This window comes from Puntigrus tetrazona, chromosome 14, assembly GCF_018831695.1.
Source record: "Puntigrus tetrazona isolate hp1 chromosome 14, ASM1883169v1, whole genome shotgun sequence".
In the NCBI taxonomy this organism is placed as follows: Eukaryota; Metazoa; Chordata; class Actinopteri; order Cypriniformes; family Cyprinidae; genus Puntigrus; species Puntigrus tetrazona.
In genome coordinates, this window is record NC_056712.1 from 21,860,767 (window position 1) to 21,882,678 (window position 21,912).

The 21,912-nt window shown below is 35.6% G+C and overlaps 1 protein-coding gene across 8 annotated transcripts in view; it reads right to left on the reverse strand.

Annotated features, from left to right (window-relative positions):
* Positions 1 to 21,912, reverse strand: part of ablim3 (actin binding LIM protein family, member 3) — a 52,180-nt gene that overhangs the window by 26,218 nt on the left and 4,050 nt on the right. For 5 of the 8 annotated variants that reach the window (XM_043257095.1, XM_043257093.1, XM_043257092.1 and 2 more), the window contains exons 2-3: positions 16,073 to 16,213; positions 1,913 to 2,096 (exon numbers count right to left, since the gene is read on the reverse strand). In XM_043257095.1, coding sequence (XP_043113030.1) covers positions 1,913 to 2,096; positions 16,073 to 16,213 — 325 coding nt within the window. The remainder of the gene's footprint in view (positions 1 to 1,912; positions 2,097 to 16,072; positions 16,214 to 21,912) is intronic. The other 3 variants (XM_043257094.1, XM_043257090.1, XM_043257097.1) reach the window with 1 other exon arrangement.

Here is a 21,912-nt window from a genome sequence, read left to right on the forward strand (position 1 = left end):
TGCCAAGAGCATCCCATTGGGCCATTTAGTAGCCCAATTGGCAATGCATTCCAACAAAGCATTCCCTGTCCTCCATGAAAATGCCTTTTCCTACCCACATAAATTCATCAAACTCTCTTTCGGAGTAGTAATGAACTAAAAGAGGACGGGCAAGTTATTTAGTGAAACCAATTTCCTTTAGATCAGAGCAGAGCAAACACACTGTAATTACAAATGGAATATAACAGAAACACATTAACAGCTAAACTCTCAGCACCAGAGTCCAGTAAAGTGTCAACACAAGCTTAACAAAAAGAAACGAAAAAGATAAGAGGAAAGAAAAAAGTAGCTATAAATGTGAATACTATAGTAGTAAATGTAGAAAATATCCAGTTGCATTAAGGCCATTTTTTTCACTAAAAAAAGAAACGGGATTCAAATAACAGTGTTTCAGTGTTGGGCAGACAGATAATGTGTCCCTGCAGGGATATCTTACAGTACCTCTCATTTTCTTGCTTGTCAGTCTGAGAATAGGCCACATATAAAAGACAAGAGATGGTGTTTTCCACCACTGCCTTTAACTTCTTCATTTGCTCCTTTCAGTCTGAGGCAGATATTCACCTTCAGACTCAGCGGTTTCTCCATTTACACTTTTCTTCCCTTCTCTGCTTACTTTCTGGGCATTATTGCATATTTTGAGCTCCAAACCTCAGCTTTCTTCCGCCTTGACTCATGTTACAATATCCTGCTCAGTTCTGCATTGATCGCTCCTTCTCCACTTGTGGTATTATACTCTCTAGGGCAATTCAGTCAAGAGAAGAAAAGAGATTCCTACACACATGGTCCAAAATAAATACCCGTCAAACGGCAAATTCAAGTAAAAATTGGCTTTGACTAGTACATTAAAATTATGAAATATATATATATATATATATATATATATATATATATATATATATATATATATATATATATATATATATATATTTGAATCTGTTGTTTTAATATTTAAACTAAACAAAATAACAATGCGTCTTCATATTTTGGTATTGGTTTTGTAATATGTAAACATTATTTTTATATGTATTGCAACTGTAATATGTATATTGTATACGTATAGCGTATATATAATATGCATTGTGGCAGTTCGGAATTGAAATATCCATGGACTGTTGCTAAAATGCTCTATCATGTTGGAAATATGGCCTACACCAAATCCAACCCTAAACCTACCTTTTACAAATGCAAAACTGATATAAAAATGCTTTTATTGATGCAAACATGCCATTTCATTTCACTTGTTGGTACATATTTTGAGTCTCTCTAAAAAGTGCACCAAGGTACATTTATGCCATGTGACCTGGCAGGATATAGTAAACCAGTTTATGGCTGGTAAGATTTTATGGCAAGTACATTTTTTCTCAGTATTGGCAGGTTAATTTTATAACATTCATTTTGAGCATATGGGTGGACATCAACCCTGACAGTGTATGTCTGCAGAAGATGTTATTTATAAAGCACTGCCCTACTTGCCCTGTTTTAAGGACTGATAAGAGAGAATGTGGCACAAGAAGTCAGAGTGCCTTCCCATTTTCTACATGTGGTCCATCAAATACTTTAAATTCAGTTAAACTGAAGATATTCCTTAAGCCTAAACGTTTTCATCCATAACAGACACTGAATTTGTTTTTAAAGAAAATTATATATGAGTGGTCTTGAAATGTCTCTTGGCCGATCAAATTAGAATACTGTAACTAACTGCAATATAATTGCTTTAGTATATAGATGAGCATATAGCTGTCAGGAAGTGAATTAATGATATTCAGTCATCAGCACATTAGCAAATGAGCATCATTTACCAGCATCCCACCAAGACTATTCACATTTTATCTGTCTGATGGGTCTATTTTAGTAATCTGTATAGAGGGCTCACCTGCAAACGCTGCAGACAAAACACTGTGGATGATATGTGCGGCCCAGTGCAGAGACCACCTCCCCTGAGATAAAGTCCCCACAGCTGTCACACTTCGTGCCGTACAGGCGCTGGTAGTCTGCTGTGCAGATGTACTCGCCACTCTTCTGGAAGAATCCGGAATGTGCCAAATCACAGCCACACACTGGCAGAAAGACAGAGAGAGAGACAGGAAGAGAAATCAACATGAGATCATTTTACCATTTTATTTATAGCACAGGAAACGACAGGGAGGAAAAAAGAATGGGAACGAGAAACGTTGCATGCCAGGATTGAACTTGTCATGTCTATATGAGCACCATGGTTCAACACTGCAGTAATTTGGCTTGCATTCAATTTGAAATTTTTAAGGTGAATCCTTTTAAACAGATGAAACAATAAAAAGCTACAGACGCTCTCTATTTGAAATGCCTTTGGTATGCTGATCATAAATTTGAAATTATTAGACAGATAAACAGCCATTTTAATGGCTTTTATGAGAGTAATACAGAGCAGTGCATTAAAACCATTTTTATACCTATAATAAACTAAACTTTAACTTAAAATTAAATCAATTATTTAAATAAAAAAATAACCTTGATGTACTAAAAAATAAGTAAATCTGAAACTGAAATAAAATGTTATTAATAGTGCTGTCAGATGATTAATCATGATTAATTACATCCAAAATAAAGGTTTTATTTATAAAATATATCTGTGCATACTGTGTATATTTATTTTGTATAAACGTAAATACACACAGTATATATTAAAAAAATATTTACATGTATGTACATCTATATATTTATATTCCTACCATTTCTATTATATATGAATATATTTAATATATAACATTTTCTCAAATATATACATTCATGGGGGTGTATACATAATAAATATACAAAGTACACTTGCATTTACTAAACTTATATTTTGGAAATGATTCATTGTAATTAATTGTTTGACAGCACTTATTGTTTTAACAAGGAAATGAATTGTTGATTTTACTAATTTTAAGCAAAGAACTTAAAACCACACCCCTTATAAATTAGATCCAGCAAAATGGTTGTGGAATGAGGTTCTGCTTGGCTTCCTGCAGTACTTAAAAGTAATCTGAGGATAATTCTATTAGCACAAAAGAGCAAAGGCACTGCCTGAGCATTTTATTTCAGCTGGGCCTATAAAGTGTCACAGCAACAAACATCAAACACACACATACACAAAACAATATGACAATGCCTTTAGCTTCCTCAGAGTCATGGCCACACTGGAAATCTGGGATTTAAAATCTAAGTAAATCTTTGGATCCTTGGAAAAAAAAACCCCAAAAACAATACAACAAAGAAAGCCATGGTAAAAACAAATCAGAAAAATACAAGCTTCTATTTGCAGCTCTCTAATAAAATAAGTACATTTGTGACACTTATTACATGACCTTTTTTTAGAGATGGTCAAAGGCTCTTACTTCCACTGACGATCAAGACGCAGAGTTGAACATCGTCACATTTTACACTAACTTCTGGAGTTCATGCAGCCCAAGTACTGCGGTCATTACAGCAAACAGAGGACAAGCACTTCATTCTGAAATGCATATTCATTTTAGATGAAGTTTAAATTCAATGGTTGTTTGATTGCTGATTATATCATTTCGGTGACACTTTACAATAAGGTGTCATTTGTTAACAATATTTAATGCATTAATTAACATGAACGAACAATGAACACTACATTTATTACACTCTTTAATAATCTTTCTTAATGTTAGTTAATAAAAATAGAGTTGTTCAATGTTAACTAACTCATGTTAGTTCCCGGTGCATTAACTAATGTCAACAAACATTAGTTCGTTATCAGTTCGTGTTATCTAATGTAGTTAACTAATGAATCTTATTGTAAAACGTTACCGTAATTTGTAATGAAAACCTGAATTCAATTAGACAGGGAAAAAAACCAATTGCTCCCTCACTGCCTATCAGGGACAAATGAAGATGACACAAAACACAAAGTAAGATAGAAGACTGACTGAAAATCTTGGGTGCTTGATGATGTGCTGCATTAAGAGGAGCACTGTGAAAATTATGAGACAACAGCCACACAGGTTCTCCAACATGATAGACTGTACATGTACTGTAATGTCTTCCATGGGGTAACAAGGCATCCTGACAGTAAAAACAGGGATTATGTTACGCAGTAGGACCGTAAATGTTCTGCCATAAACAAAAAAAGGTGCTGACATCATTATTACAACTAATTTAATCTAGTAAATCTTTTAGGATTTTCATGAATCCTCCCAGAAGATTCGTTTCAGATGTTCCTAATAATTAGGTGTTAATGGGAAATGGATTGTACTTTGAAGAATATCTTCCTGAGTAAACGTGTGAATACACTCAAACATGCATGCATACTACACGCAACTAACAACATAAAAACAGTAAAAAGGAACAAAATGATGCTGGCTTGTGAGAAACTCAATTACTGATTTTAAAGGAACGTAAATCTTGCTGATATTGTTATATTGGTGCATACAAAATAAAATGTTTAAACATTCTTTTATTTACTTCAACTGAAATATATGTGAAAAACTCCTGCATTGGTATAAAGGCTTTTAGAATGACGGCTTTCTTACTGGAAAGAACAAAATATCCAACATATAATCTAAATATCATGTGAGAACACTTATTAAAGCACCACAGTCTTAACAATGATAATATCATAATTTCATATTGTGACAGATATACGTAACTCTTTAACAAACGGATTACAGTGAGATGTGACCGTTTCAGCATGCCGGAGATCTCCCTGATCTCAGCAGGAATCATACGTCATACTGATACTACATTACACACACATATGTGCGCGCTCACACACATAGTCAAACCAGCCCTTAGCATCCATCATCCTTGCAATAACGGCTGTTATTGGCTCATGGAATTGGCAATGATTGCCTTTCGCAAAATGTGTCATTGTAAATCATTAATTCAAAGTCAAGCATCCTCCCTAAGTCATTCGCATGTCCTGAGTTCTAGTGAAAAAGGAAAGAAATAAGTCATTCTGTGAGAAACTCAGAAAGGCCATTAGGAGAAATAATAGTAAATTAGGAGATGAAGTCTGATGCTCGTTGATCATGATAACGCCTCTATGATTCTCATTGGTTGGCCTCTGACTGATAGAAACCATAAGAATGCAGGAGTGAAAAGACTTTCTCAGAGCGCTCATCTGTCCTGATGCTATCACAATGTCATTGAACTGCTTCTGTGACTATTAATAGCCGCATATATCAAAATTTCACAATATATTTGCAATGACATTGGGATTTTACTGCATTTTCCAAATGGACATTAATTGCCCTAAAAACTGTGTCATTAAACCCTTCGTGACCCTTCCTTTCTCGTTTGAGACACGTAAGATTTGGTCACTGATTAATTTCCCTGAATCATTTTCAGAAGATCAGTCAATTAAATTTAATTGTTTACTTAAACATTTTACAAAAATCCCTGGAAACATCTTTTCATAATTTAAACTTTATTTTTATTAATACGGTTCGCTATATTTATATACACAATAAGAGCAAATATCCTTTCACAAGATAGAACCAAGATCTTAAGAAAAAACAGAGTTCTGTTCGCAGAACATCTTTATGGTTAACCAGTAGTGGTGCACTGGCATTGTAGGCAGCAATCTGAAGGCAGGTCTGTCTAAACATTCAATGGTTTAATGTTCTCGTATATGACAATGCTTATAATGTTAAATTATACATTGCCATATACCGTGATTGGGTGTATATTTTAAAAAGAATATTACTAGTAAGCTATCATTCCAGAAATGGAATAACAAATGTATAACTCTATAAAGGAATAGGCTTATGTGAATCAAAGCAGAATGAAGGAATAAAAGAGGCCAAAAGACTTATCAAAAACTTTATATTGCCAGTAGGCACTAAGACTGAAATCTTCACTGTGGGCCAGCAGCTTCAGCAGAACTGGGATTTCTTCAGAAATCTGGAGTCTTTGGCAGTGCAACCACATGTGCAGGGAAATTATAGCCCTGCTGTGAATGTCTATGTCTCTGTGTGTGTATGTGTGTGTGTGTCTGTGTGTGTGTGTGTGTGTGTATAAGATAGACACTGTGCCAGGCAGCCGCATTTCAGACAACCACAAAACAATGGCATGTTGCTTCAAATGGCCCAACTGGATTGAAACCCAGCAATAAAAAGGAAAACTCTAGAGCACATGACATTTGAAGCTTAATAATAAAAAAAAGCCTCAATGCCTTTTAAACTCAAATAACTTCCAGAGGCAGCATTAACATTTCTGCTTCAAAAATACCCAAAAAACATGAACTGTAATACCAAATCCACGACACATGAAACAAACACTATAAAGCAGTCACAAACAAACAAAAAAGAGACAGCAGAAATACAAAGTGCTTTGTCGTTTGGGAAGTTGCTATGTCAAGCTTTAGTCAAATCTTTGAAATAGTAGTTGACTACGATGGTATGTTTTTAATCCTTGTGCTGTGCTGAATTATCCTTAGCCTAACAAATTACCAGCCTTTTAAAAATTACTTGCGAATCACTTTCACATGCACCTTGGTGTTTAATTAAAAAACAACAATCATTTGTAAATAATTTGGGCAAAAACTGAGGTGATTAAGCTCAGATCAACAAGGCCTATCGATCAATTCCAGGAACACCACAAGAACTGCACCAAGGCCAAAAATTAAGCAGTTAAGCCAGCCTCAAACTTGAACAGCTATTATCAGTATAAAAATATATAAACAGAATAATACAGCTAGATTCGAAGTATACCAATGGTACTTTTCTCTAATTGTCTCCATTTCAAGCACAATATGTGCTACTTCTGACCCGAATGTCAGAGAATAGCTGCTAAGTGAAATGAGGACTCATTATCTCATCTATGTTGCTGTTGGCTCATGGAGTTCCCAAACCGACAGCTCTTCACTGAGATATAGCAAACAGACATGAATGCTGGGCCACGTGGGTAATACAGCACAAACAGAGACCCAGAGGGCCCGTGCTTTGTTCTGGAGCCTTGCCTACTTCCTGTATCCCTGACCACAAGGCAATAATCCTGATCTCAACTGGAAGGATGAAGACGATGGAGCTCTTCGAGGCTCAGCATGAACAATATAACCAGAGGCCTTTTAGAAAGATGAACCGGTCACTGCTGGTCCCTGCAGAGGCACTGAGAGGCCAGATAGGGTAATGACATTTTTGTGAATATTCGGATTGCACTATGAGCGCCTATTCACAGAGACTTTATTAAATATATTTCTATATCAATGGATTTATTTACAGATATAATGCAGGTATAGAGTACCTACGGCAGTAAAATACAGATGTGCCCTGAAGTAAGTTTTACAATAAAGGGATAAGGAAAAAACCCCACAAAAAATATAATAAGCTAATGCATTTATGATTGACTGAAATGGATTGATCAGACAAATCTAAATGCTTTTAAAATAGACTGGTCGAGTAATTAGTGAAGAACATTTCAGTTCTGATAAAAGGTGCTCAGAACTGCGGTTCATTGGCTGAGAGATTGTTGGGAGGGACGTCCTCTTTCACAGTTGCCATAGGAAACCTAAACCTTCCACGGTTGCCCTAGAGACAGCGGGGTCCCATACAAAACGCCTGAGGTGTGAGACTGCTTATTTGTGTGGCTGTCCGAGTCCCTTTTAGACAACATGCAAAGACCATGTTCCTGTTATATGCATATGCATTGATTTTAATAGTAAAGTCTATATTGACTTGGCGTTGAGTGGCGTTCAAGTTGGCTTCAGGATCCTGCTCTGATGAGGGTGTGCCTGTTCGGGATGCTGAAAATTCACTAGGGGTTTTGAGGGCTTGGAGGAACTTCTGTAGATGTTTAAATTAGAAGCACATGGACAGTTAAGCTTTCCTAAATACCAGTTTTACTTAAAACTGTGCATTACGGAATGCTCACTTTTTCAGATGATATTTGAGAATTAAAAATGTATAAAAATAGCATAGCAACATTAAAAAAATTAAATAAGATAGGGTCTGTGAAAAACGTTGACAGTTATGACAAATGCAATACAAATAAATGTGAGTTTAAATGAAAGTATTTAATGGTTTATGTTTCTCTTCCATATTATATCTTTATCGGAACAGATATTTTTCCAACAATATTTATATAATTTTTTAAAGCAACATGTTTATCATAATATTACAGTGAGTTTTAACATAGCTGATTATCATATCAAATTGTACTTCACATCAAAAATCCCTGCTTTAAATCACAATGTTACTAAAATAAAAGAAAAATTCTTTAGAAGAATCGACGCATTTGCTTGTTTCAAGCTATATTTCTGGGAATGTCATTCATATAGAAGCTTTTGCAGAGTTTCTTCCTCCCTCTCTCTCTCTCTCTCTCTCTCTCTCTCTCTCTCTTTCTCTCTCTCTTTTATTCTCTGTATTGAGGCATTTGCTGCTCAGAACTGTGGTCATTAAAACAGAACTGATTAAAGACCAGCGGGAGGGATGGCTGATTATGTATTTATCAGCAGCCAACAGATGCAATTAAAATTCCCTTCTTCAGGACTTTTTAGTACCCTGGAACCCTTGATACACTCCTACTGCCCCTTCTCTTCATTCTTCATCCCTCCACAGTTTTGTTCCGAAGATTTTCTCTTTATCGCATAAAGCGTTACAATTACATTTTTATTATCTTTATTTCCTCAGCACATGTTGAGGTGAGTCAGAGAGACAGGTATATGTCTCCTTCTCTGTCTCACTCTTTCTGTCACTGTCGTCCTTCTCTTTTAAAAATATTATAATGTACGTATTTCTAAAACTATTCATACTTATAAAGTAGGGTTCAAAAGTGTTGAACTGTCAGGAAATATCAATGCAAGTGTACATTCAAAATGTAATTTAAACCTGGTAATATATATTATTTTTGAAATATATATATATATATATATATATATATATATATATATATATATATATATATATATATATATATATATATACAAAGATGCACTGTGATGTAAAATAAGAAAGATAATTATGCAGCTATAAAATTTGTAAAAATTAGTTTCACTCAGTTGGAGCATTTGAGTATTTCAATTTAAAACAGTAATTAACACTACATATTAGTGGTGCGATGGATCACAAAACTCACAGTTTGGATCATACTATGGATTTTGAGTCAAGGATCGGATCGTTTTTCGGATCAGCAAAAAAAAGAAGAAAAGTTTATTACTAAAAAGCTTACTTTAAGGATGTCTATACTCCAGCAGAAACTATTAGATGAAGGTCAGTAATACAACAACAACAGTTGCACAAATTACAAGATGAACATTCCTACAACATAAATTAGGCTATTTAAAGACAGTAACAGTAGTAATCAGGTACAGAAATGTAATAATTAAGTGTAAAACAACACAACAAACGCTTATTACGTAAGTTAAATACAGACTAATCTTTTTTAAAGCTGTGGTGTTATTCTAGGCTGCTGTCTCTTTAAAGAATAAATAGTTTTTTTCCCTGTCAGCAGTATACTTTAAGTTAAGGCATGGACATAACTTACTGTTAAAGGGTATTTTCACTTAACTGTGTGTGTATGTATCTATCTGTGGAGGCGCTGAAATGTGGTGTCTGAATCGCGCAGCTCTTTCTCTCTCTCTTTCTGCCCGCTTGTAAGTCCTGATTTAATGACTTCATCTGAATGGTCTGAAATTACTTAAATGTATAAACTGGCAAGACAAAACACTCGCAAATAAATGACTTTAACTCTATGATGGTTAAACTTAACAGTTAATCAATGCATCATGTTTATGCTGAACTGTGGAGACTGCTCTGTACTGTACTGAACACAGATCATCTAAGATCTGTTGCACCCCTACTACATATTATAGTACATTGCAATTTAAAATTAATTTAGGATTGTGCCAGTAATGGCTTTGTAGATGATGCTCTATGATTCACAGCACAGCGTGTGGCTCTGTATGACAACGGTTCCCTTGTCTTCCTGCCCACACCTGTCTGTGCCTCTTTCTACCTACCGCGTCGCTTCTCTTCTACCTTGCTGGTGCTAATAGGAAACTCATCAACTGTAATTAATGTGCTGTTTTGACTGAATGAAAGATGGAGTGAGAGTTTAGTGAGAGAAGAGGAAGCGATTAGTCCCCTCAGGGCCCTACACGGCCCTCCACTGAGCAACCAGATGGTCTTTTGTGGAGTCAGTGAGTAACAGCAAGAAATCAAGAGAATGACAACAAAGAAATTATGCATATGTTGACAACAGATAAATAAATCTAAGGGACCATGGTTTATTAGGCATCTCACCTCAGTACTGATCCTCTGTAGTCTATCTAGGGCATAATTAAAGTCCCAAACATAAGTAAACTTAAGTAACTAATACAGTAACAAATGACAACACAGCACCCACAAAGACTCCACCTTTTTGTTATTTACTTTTATTCTGTAATTTTTTTTCTGCTCACAAAGAGTTAGTCATGCACACACACAAAACAACCCCACTGATATTAAAATGTGTATATTAAAATACATACATTTTAAATAAAAAACACACAAGTAAAAATTATATATTTTTAATATTGTGTGGTGTAGTACAGTATATAGTGTAGTATTATACGGTCTTACAATATTCTATTTAATTTCTAGTGATATATAAATATCACACACATAACTGCGATTTCCTGCTTCCTGCTAAACCTCTAAAACTTGATTTACACAGACAGATATAATGTTTTCAGCAGGTCTTGCTCTGTTTCTGTCTCGCTCCAAGGCTGTGCCTCTCCTTCAGCTGCTTTCATTAACCTACTAACCCCTCTGAAAAATGCCTAGTGATGCGGGAACCCTTCAGGTAGGAGACAGGCAATACTCATTCCTTCAATCCAAGATTAACCTCTCTTGTTTGAACTATTTTAATCTACACTGCTTTAGACTAAATGTTTCTCTGAAAAGAGCAATTTGCCTGTTACAAATCTATATTATCCACAGTTTGTAGAATAAACGCATAATCATTTATTCGAAATCAATATAGACTGCCCGATTTCCAGTCTGGCGTTTTGACATGTGTTAAGATAATCCATGACACCTTATCTACACCCTCATAGGGAATTCGGTCTCTAATACTGCCACTGTCCTTTCATCTGTGGGAGAATGTCTCCCCAGCAACTATTGCATGGGCTTAATGATTGGACGGGCATATGTTGCCATAGTTACGAGAAGCTCCCATCCTGCTCTGTCTTCCTTCTCTAGCGGCTGACAACTCTGGAAAAGAGCGGATCTACACAACACAACACAGCAACTGAACCTTTTATTGACTCCATCACAGCCACGTTAGCAAGTTTGTCATTTAATTGTCAATTGTTTGTTTGCTTTATTTTCTTAACCATTCAAGAATTTCTAGTTTTATAGATCAACAGCCCTAAAAATAAAAATTATATATATATATATATATATATATATATATATATATATATATATATATATATATATATATATATATATATATATATAATGAGACAATTGTCTATCTATATCTATTTTTCCAAACAATCTTAAGTTATATATATATATATATATATATATATATATAGAGAGAGAGAGAGAGAGAGAGAGAGATAGATAGATAGATAGATAGATAGATAGATAGATAGATAGATAGATAGATAGATAGATAGATAGATATAATTTTCATTTTAATAAACTGATGAGACAAATTGCATATGCCTGGAGAAAGAATAAATTAACATTTTACACAGCTTTTAAAAGGGATCTGTTTTGACAGACATCTTAATGACCTGCCACTCCTGTTCAGAGGAAGCAGTGCTGAACAGCATTATTTGATTTGCACTGTAAACTAACTGTTCATGACTTACAGCTCAGAGAAGAATTTGTTGACTATGGCAAACCCTGAAATTAAATTTGCAGATTGCTTAAAAGATTATCACTATTATTTACGCGTTTTGGCCAATATAACATAAACTGTCAGTATTAATTGTATTCTATTTTGTCTAAATGAATTTAAAAAATAAAGCAATGGTGAGAGAAACAATAAAGTGTAACAATAACTGACAGCTCATCCATAACTGAAAATTTTGTCATTACTCTTCATTTTACATATTTCGAAAAATGCTGGTACCTGACAGTTTTTGTCACAAACACGTCCAGTGTGTGGATAAAAACACTGAAGGATTTCTCAAAATATTTACTTTTATGTTCCCCTGAAGAAAGAAAGCCATACGGGGGTGAGTGAATGATGACATAATATTCATTTTTCTGTGAACTAACCTGTCTGACAGATTATGGATGGTGCTCATACTTGTGAGTCACCCACTAGAGAAACAAAGTGTAGGGGAGCTGGTCTGGATATTTATTGTTCCATGACGTTTTACTCAGACATACTGTCAAGCATTCAGCTCAAATGCCACACACTTCTAGTGAAAAAGCAGCACATTTGCTTAAAGACCAGAAAAATGTATTCTGAGAGAAGATAAGATTATTCAAACATATTCTCTCTTAATGTATTTATCTTTGCAACTGTCATGCTGTCTACTCAATTAATTAGCCATTTAAAATGGATTTAAATAGCAAGTGGCCACTAACTGAAAATTATTAATTTAAACCGGTGAAAATTAATTTCTAGCTCTCAAATATATTTAAATCCCTCAGTCTGCTGCATACATGGATTTATGAAAGTTTAGGGTGATAATTTAGTAATGTACAAGTAATTTTATTGAAGCAATACATACAAAATGTAAATTATTTGACAACAACACCATATCTACAAGTACTTCAGCACACTTACAGCAAATTATGAGAATTTAAATGTCACTGCTTTAAAAGTACACCTGTGTGTCCCATTTTTATAAGTATCACTTATTTTCATATCATGTTATGTAATGCAATGACATTTATACTTTTATAAGTGCTGTCCAAATACCACCATGTTTCAATTATATCACAGCTGTGTTCATTATCTCTTTGCATTCATGTAAGATAAAGAGAAGAGCCAACTAGAAAGCTAGAAAAGAGTCAGGGGGTCAGGACAAGTGTGTGACTTCCATTCCCCGCTGAGAGCTCTTAGACTTCAATCTGACGTTTATTAGAATAAGAGGAAATAAATGCACAACCAAATAGAGATTTAATGAGTTTTCCGTGCCTGCACATCTAACAGGATACCCACAATAGTAGTTCAGAAACAAATAAAATTTGCCCTTGCATGAACATAAATGTACATGTATAAAGATGCATGCATGTGTGTGTATTGGAGAGGGTGTGTGTACACAACATGATAAAAAATAACCCTCTAGAGTTGTTGCAAAAGCCGCCTCACCGTCTATGTAGACAGAACAGGCATTTTAAGGTGGCATCATAATCAAATGTAATTTAAAACACTCTACACATTTAGCAACTCAACAAAAATATCAGTCCATAGACTTTGTCCACCATCTTGGAATTATTTTTTCACTGATTACCCTCTACCTGCAATTCTACCTTAATATTAGGTCAAAATGAAGGACAACATACTATTTAAAGCAGTCTTAGCATAAGTACTACGTCCAAAATAGCTTAAAATGGTCACTAGGCTCGCTATGTTTTTTTCTTTCTAATGGAGCTTATGACTGTTTATGTTTGACTGTGGACATGTGTGTGCATACACAGGACGTGAGCACTGCTAATATCCCTGGCTGCCTCTCCTTTACACAAACTAACCCTCAGTGTGTCCTTGGAAACAGCTGGTTCTCTCATACCTGTGTGTACAGCGTCCGCCTCTTTTCATGGCCAAAGCCTGTGTAAACTCCCCCTGAAATTGTCTTCACTGCCTCAGCTTCAGCTGTATCTACATGACCTTGGCCCACATGTGTGTTCAAGTGCTTGCTGTTTCAGTTAACTAGACTATAATCCAAAGGCATATCCTTTTCTTCATCTCCTCCTGTTTGTAAAGGCATGTCGTCAAGTAAAGCCAACCAATGTAATCTACTTGATTGTAGCCCAGACCAAACAGTTCTATTACAAATTATTGATTTTACACCGGTTTTCCAAGTCAGTCATGCATTCCAACCGCCAAAGCATACATCTCGCATGCCTTTGAAATAAAAGCACAACTCAGATCAATAAAGCTAGGGTCAACTGAAAAACATACCTTTTTTGGAAAACATACAAACAAAAAAACCTTCCTGTACATACTGAAATGAACACCAGCAACTTTTAATTCACACACAAAGTGATTACAGAGGTTGATTATTGATTAAGACTTATTTAACTTACTGTGTAATATTATTTTATGAACTAAAAATAACTTTTAACTTAGCAAACATATTACATATTACACATTACATTTAGTATTGGTGGTTCAGTATGTTTTAGTATATAGCATATTACATTTTAAAATGCTTATAATCAGATTACAGTGATTTTTTTTCTTTGTTTCATGATCACATATTATATACATAATGACAATTTTTCATAATATTATATTATACTCCTAAATGTTTCTATCAACCAACCCTAATAAATTAACAACACATTCATACGTTTACAGTTCTTTGATGTCACTTAATGGTAATGGTAAAATTAATAACTAGATAACATTACTAACTACATTTTTCATTAGTATTCCTTAAATCAATAACAGACTACAATTCGTAAGTAATCCACTCAGCTCTAGAAATTTCCCTTTAAAAGTCTCGCGAAACAAGCTAGAACCAGCGTAATAGCAATATTTTGCAGAAATGTCACAACTATTAAACCTGTAATAAATAACATGTACTCGGTAATCAAAAAATAACACCATGATCATACAAATCAGCTACGTTTGGTTTTTAGCTGCAGCTGCGGTACACAGGCTGTCACATGTTTACGAACACCGGCAACTGCGACTCCAACGGGGCCCCTCTGACCTGTGACAGCACATGCTGCGTGAGCTGGGATTCCTGTGAAACACCCCACAAATGTTGCCCCTTTATCCAATTAACCGGGCCTCAAAGCCCCACGGCTCATCAGCACACTCGGTTCTCCCATCCAAACAAAACTCACAGCACGCACAGAAGCCGAGCAGTCAATCACAGAACTGTAAACAAACCACCGCGCAACAATGAAAGGCCAGCGATGTTGGAGATACGAGCTGTCGAAGCAGCGTTTGGACTTCCTACACATATAGCGCGCGGCTAACACGCGCACACATATAACGCGAATCGCGAGATAAGGGTTGGGGGGTTGAGTTAGAGGTGAAAAACGGTATTGCTCAAGGCAATTTTTATGAAGGATAAGGAGAGTGGGTGAATTTGATAGAGAGGGGAAGCAAAGGGGAAAAGGACTGTTATTGTTGAGTAACTTCATGTGCTCCAAGGCAACTCGTGATGTCATAATGGAGGGAGAGAAACTGCCATTCTCTTTCAGTCGCTTCCCGCCTCATCTCTCCATCTATGAGCCCCCTCAACCCCCACAACTATGCCCTAGGGTTTGCTATGGGGGGCTGCCATTGGCTGTCGGTTTGATAGTGCAGCTGAGAATAACCGCCAACCAGAGGCTGGGTGCCCCTCCACACGGTTTCCACAGCAACCCATTAAATGCAACGCAGGGACCACGTGGCAACACTAGTCTGAGTGTAAGCAGGGAAAAGTAGCACAAACGCAACCTTCATTAAACCACAAATGAGCCTATCTCTCAAGGGTTTTGCTTCCACATTTTTAATCTAACATAATCTAAAGGTGATGGTATCTGGTCATATCACATCCACATTCGTTTTAGATTTTAATTGCTTGACGTCACTAATGTCACTGATAATTGAGGTTAGTGCCATGGGGCACCACTAAAGCTACCGTCTTGACAATGTGAGGCCAGAGGATCTCATTACGCAACAGGTCCCTACTTCAGACAGCCCCAGGAGCACAGCCAGCATCATTAAATCAGAAATCCACTGCTTCTAACCACTCATGCCAAACTGCTATTAGGTCAGATGCAGAGAGCTCTGCTTTAGTTCTTAATGAAGTGCCATTACTGAACGGAATCTATTGGAAATTGTATATCTGACACAAATCCAAGGCTGTATGCAAGCTCTCACAATAATTAAAAGATGGCTCAGAGTTTAGAATGATAGCATATGGGCAAAAGACGCTTACCTTGGCAGGTGAAGCATTTGATGTGAAAGTGGACATGCTGCACTCGTACCACCTCTCCTTTGCAAACCTCTCGGCAGCGAAAGCAGTGGATTGGTCCGGAGCTCCGTTCACTGCTGCATGAGCTTTGCTGATAGGGTACTACTAGGAAAAAGACAAAAAGGCACTAAGTAATGTTAAGTAATGCATGTTACATTATATATTGAGAGTGCTGGGTTCATTACTCAAAAAATTACTAGTTAGTCTTTCAAATATTATTACTTTACTTACCAGGGAAAGTAATATTATTACTGCAAGGCATTATTTATAACTAGCTACTGGCCAACACTGTTTATTAGATTTTTTTTTTTTCATTTTTGAATGATCATTATTTATTAGTATTGTCATTGACACTGAGTCATTGTTGTTGACATTGTTGTTGCTAACTAACAATAATACTATTTAATGAACTGAAATAAAATACAAATATTGCAAATTTAACAAAGCAAACATACTGTAAAATATTTCCTTTTTTATGCTTTCTTTATTAAACATTTTTGATTTATAACATTTTACAGCAGAGCCCGAGATCTGCCCACAAACATCCAAATGATAAAACAAATGAACATATAATAATAATGAATAAAAGTGCATAAATAATACTTATACTGAATATATACCAAATCTGCAGATATTCAGATATTTATATGTGCATGTTCATTTCTATTTTATATTCTCCCCTGTATACTTACCACTGAAATCATCTCATGTTCACTTTATCTTTATAAACACTAATAATTTAATAGCATATTTCTTTTTTTATATAGTTTATAACACTGTTTTCATACTGTAATATGATGTTGTGATGCCTAATCTGACTTTTTAACCAATTAGTTTTAATTTAGAGAAAAATATTTATGTTTATTTTTAAATTGCCTCTAAAAATCTGTTCATTCGGTCAAGTGAAAGTAGTCACCTTGTAATATTAGCCACAAAAATAATTACAGTCTTATCTGTATCAGCAAGAATTTTAATATTGGTCATGCGTTTGTCTAGACTAGTATGTGTTATGGCAAAAGTGATGCATTTTGCACTGTATTTATTGTACCTGTACTACAGCTGTGATTTCTGCATTTGTCATTATAATGGGCCGGAGGGTTACCTAAATAATTTCCTTCGCTCTTTCTTCCCGTATATTGATGGCTGGAGGTTTGGTACTGATTGCTCTCCTATTAAAGATGCATAACAGTCGTTCAAACACTCAGCCAGTGAATAAATCAATTACTGTGCAATCACTGTAGCAAGTGTTGCTATCGCTTTAGTCTAAACGGATTTAACTGGGGGAAAATGTTGAAAACAGCAAGGGCACATGCCCTACCCTGATCTCCATTGTTTCAGTTACAATGCTGGCAGCAGGGCAGAACTGCCGGGCCTGCGATCAGATTCATCAGCACCATGTTCCCACAGCTCCCTGAGAAAAAGATCCCGGCGACAGCCAGGAACACGGATTAAAATAGTCACTGACTTGGTAGAGCATACTGGGAACTAGGTTTTAATGAGAGTTTTCTGTGCATGTAGCAAAAGACAAACTAAATGCATATAAGCCTGTAAATATTTTCATATTTGAGCAGATAACCAATCAATTGTGGATACTGAAAAAATACTTTTTCTGTCAAAATAAACAAAAAATAAAACACTAACAACTAAATCAACAATGGGTGCTAATCAACCATTTTAAATGTAACTAAAATGATAGTGAACAGAATATGAAAATTTCATTTTGAGGTATGCTTGAGGGAATAATTAATAAAGAAAAAATATTGAAATGTCTACAAAAAAACTTATACTGATGTATCGGTGAAGTATCTGAGGTTTTTTTCTGCAACAAAAAAACATCTTTTACTAAAAGATAACGCATTTTGAACTGAATTTATTATTTTGTCCGAATAATAAAATAAAACAAAACAATGATAACTGTGTTGCAGTAGATAATGAACAAAATGCAACGTTGCATTACTTTTGAGAATTGCAAAAGATTACATTTAACAGCTACAAATCATTTAATCAACTACAAAAATAAAAAAATATATATTATATTACAAAAATTACCTGTGCAATGGATACATAGCATATCAGTTAGCATCTGATAGCTGTAAATAGCATTTTTCAGTTCAACAAACAATGACTTGTACTATAAGATAGCTTCACATATTGTCATTCTGCTGGAATAGAGAGATTCATTGACTTTTCTTCATCTACAGCTGAAGAACAATGATCCATTATTGCTGTTATGCCTCCTCCAGTGGCTCAATCTCACACTGGTAATATTGTAAGCACTTATTCCTTTGGCAGAGCGTCACGCTGCCTGGCCGACTTCCAGAGCTGTTTTCTGAATTCTGTGTGTGGCCCTCAGCTCTGCGAGACGCTCTGAGCCCACAGTCTTTTGTCAGTGTAGAGTGCAGTACAGTCGTGATGCTGTTAAAAACAGATAACAGCCACACAAGAGAAAATGCGAGATGTTTTGTAGTATCACAAAACCAGGAGCATTTATGGTAATGTGTTAGAGCTACTTCCCCAAAAGCTTTGACTTTCTTTGTACCTCAAAGTGGCCCATGAGCTTTCACATACAATAATGTTCAAATAAACAGAGGTGACAGCTCAAAAGAGAATAAACTACATGCCGTTAAAAGACAATATGTCTTTCAGGCATCACTCATCTGTCATTTATGGGTGCCGCTGTGCTAAAGGATGGTGGGTAATCCCTGCATGCAGAGAGATCATAGGAGGACATGAACACAGGATTAAGGGTTTTAATGGCACCTACATTAGATACCTAATGATACCACTCATGTTTTAGTAGAAAGTAATACTATAATGGAAGACAAAATCCAGATTCAAATTAATTTTAAAAAGAAAATGTCTATTATTTATACAGACTTCACAGTCTTCGCAGTTCAAATAAAAACAAGAAGATCCCCAAACCCCAAAATAGGTCACTCCTATTGCATTTTCAATAGTTTAAACATGTGTTGCCACAAATGCCTCTTGGTTTGCGTGTACTCACACACACACACACACACACACACACACGCACACACACACACACACACACACACACAGACACAAAAAACTCAGTTCGTAAATTAAATGCTTGATATACAAAAAAAGAGATTCAGAGAGATCTGGTTCTTCTGGGAAACTTCAGAGGACTAATGTTAAGCAATATATAGCAAAGGACTGCTAACATCCGGCCCAAGGTGTAAGGTGATAACCACGGGACCTAAGGGGCCGCTGCTATTTCTGCCCTCAGCGGAGGAGCCTCCCGCGGATTATAGTCACACAGGATTGTGAGAGAGTGGAGGTGACAGGGCTGCTCTCAATTCCTCCATAGCCAGGCAGAAGAGAGGTGTAAACACGAGCTTGTGGCCAGACAGAGTCCACTTATCCTTCACAGTAATGAGCACTGGGTGAAGACCTTTAAATCCAGTGCTAGAATTAATGACTAAGTAACACTTCTGCTTCTATAAGAGTCAGAATACTTACTTGTGACACGAATAATACTGACCAGTGCTTGGTGGTTGTTAACAGCATGGATTACTTAAATGTTTAAGTAATTTGTCTCATTACTTGCTCTGTACAATCAGAGTTAGCTTATCTAAAACCATACAAAATAGGATCAGCTGCATTTAGTTTAAACATGTGGCTGAAATATGTTTTCAAGTTGAAAACAGTTGTGCTGTTTAAAATTTTGGATGGAAACCAGGTTTTCTTCTTGTTATTTCTTTCATAAACAGAAAGGACCAATTTTATTATTATTATCTTTACTGTCAGTTTTGATTTAATACTGAATAAAATAATTGTAATTGTTATATATATATATATATATATATATATATATATATATATATATATATATATATATATAAATAACTTATTTTTATCAAATATATACATACATATCTATATAATGAAAATACACACTATACACACATATGTTATGTGAGCAAAAACCTTTAGATTAATAGTGATTAATCGGGTCCACGATCTAAATAATAAGGAATTTGTGAAGGAGGTTGTGTAAACAGAGATCAGAGAGGCCTTAGCATAAACGTTCATCCAAAGCAACAAATAAGAGAGCATTTGTGACCCTGGACCTCAAAATAGTCATAAAGGTTCATTTTGAAATTGAGATTTGGGCTATATATCACCTGAAAGCTGAATAAATAAGATTTTCATTGATGTATGGTGTATAAGAAGAGGACAATGTTTAATTGAGAGACCCTGGAATTTAAGGGCGATAGCCTATATTTACAGTAGTAAATTCACAAAATATCTCCATGGGGCATCATCTTTACTTATTATCCTAATGATTTTGGCATCAAAAAGAAAAAACAATCATTTTGACCCATACAATGTATTATTGGCTACTGCTACAACACCCAGGCTTTTGCAGTCCAGAGTCACATTTAACACACATTGGATCCGTTGCATGATGAGGTATATGACGAGGTTCTATTCTCTTTGATCCAGTTTTTACGCTGCGTTACAGTAGGTTAAATCATAAAATATGATTATTTGATCTTGTGATACAGGTCATTGCGACATAACAGATACTCGCTGTGTTTGAAATAAGGACGTAATTGTCCTCTGCTTTTTTTCTGGGGTGCATTTAACCCCTGAAAACTACAGAGCAAAGAAGTGAATGAATGAAAGAAATCGTGGCAGCAACAGGAGATTTGAAGATTATAGCAGACCCGTATGATTTGCCTTGTGATTGGCTGGATGTTCATTCACAAGGGCAGAAATATGGCGATGGGTCAAAAATGGCCCCTGAATAAAATACACAAATAAATGGACAGTAAAACAATAACATGTTCTATGCAATAGTGTCAAATACAATAGATTTTTTAATGCTATTCTGGTAAGCATGTGTTTTTGCATGTAATGTTTTTCTATATTTTCAGAAAAATTAAATTACCTTTTTTGCCAATAATTTTTGGCATCCAAAATTTTGGTGTATCCTTCCTTTTTAATCTTTATTTATTTTGCATTACAATTATTTGTATTTTTGCTTGAAAGTAATAATTTTTAAAAGGACAACTGAAATCCTTTCCCCTAAAACCAGCTTAAGAAATGTGTGGGTGTTCAAAGACCTGTTTGCAGTATGTGGGCCTCCGGAGAACCTGACCAAATATGATATATGACTACTGTTACATTCAACCCAACACTGCTGCAGCGACAGGAGCTAACTGACCCTGTCAGACAAATGATCACTCAAATAAGCCAAACCCAAGGTCAGACAGAATGAGGTCTGAGGGCTTCAAGGACTTGCTCCGGCCTTCGATCTGCTCTCAGGGTTACTAATCATTTGGGATTTCAACTTAGTTTAGAGAAATGTGTTGGGTCAGGGTCATCTGATGAACGCCCCTAATGTCACTCTATGAATTATCTACCTTTATGTGTTCAACAGGAGAAGATTCCTAGGATTCTTTAATGGAGAGTAGCTTTAGGAAGCTGGATTGCAAACATTTAAAATAACAGAGAATCAGCTGGATTTTATTTTTGCTCACTGAGCTGGAAGACGGTACCAAAATGTTGTACCAAAGATGTAAGCTTGGCCCATTAACAGAGCCTGCCAAAATCACTCCGACATATAGGAATCAGGAGACTATAGAGAAGATAAATAACACAGAGGAGTACAAAATCTACTCTTATCATTATTACCAGTTTCAAAAATAAAAATGCTGAGTAATGATCGAGAGACCATGCTGAAGTAGTTATTAAAACTATTCCTCTCTATACAAATGTTTGTTAAAGCTAAGCATCTTAATTAAGTACCAGTTTCTTGTACATTGTTATAATAG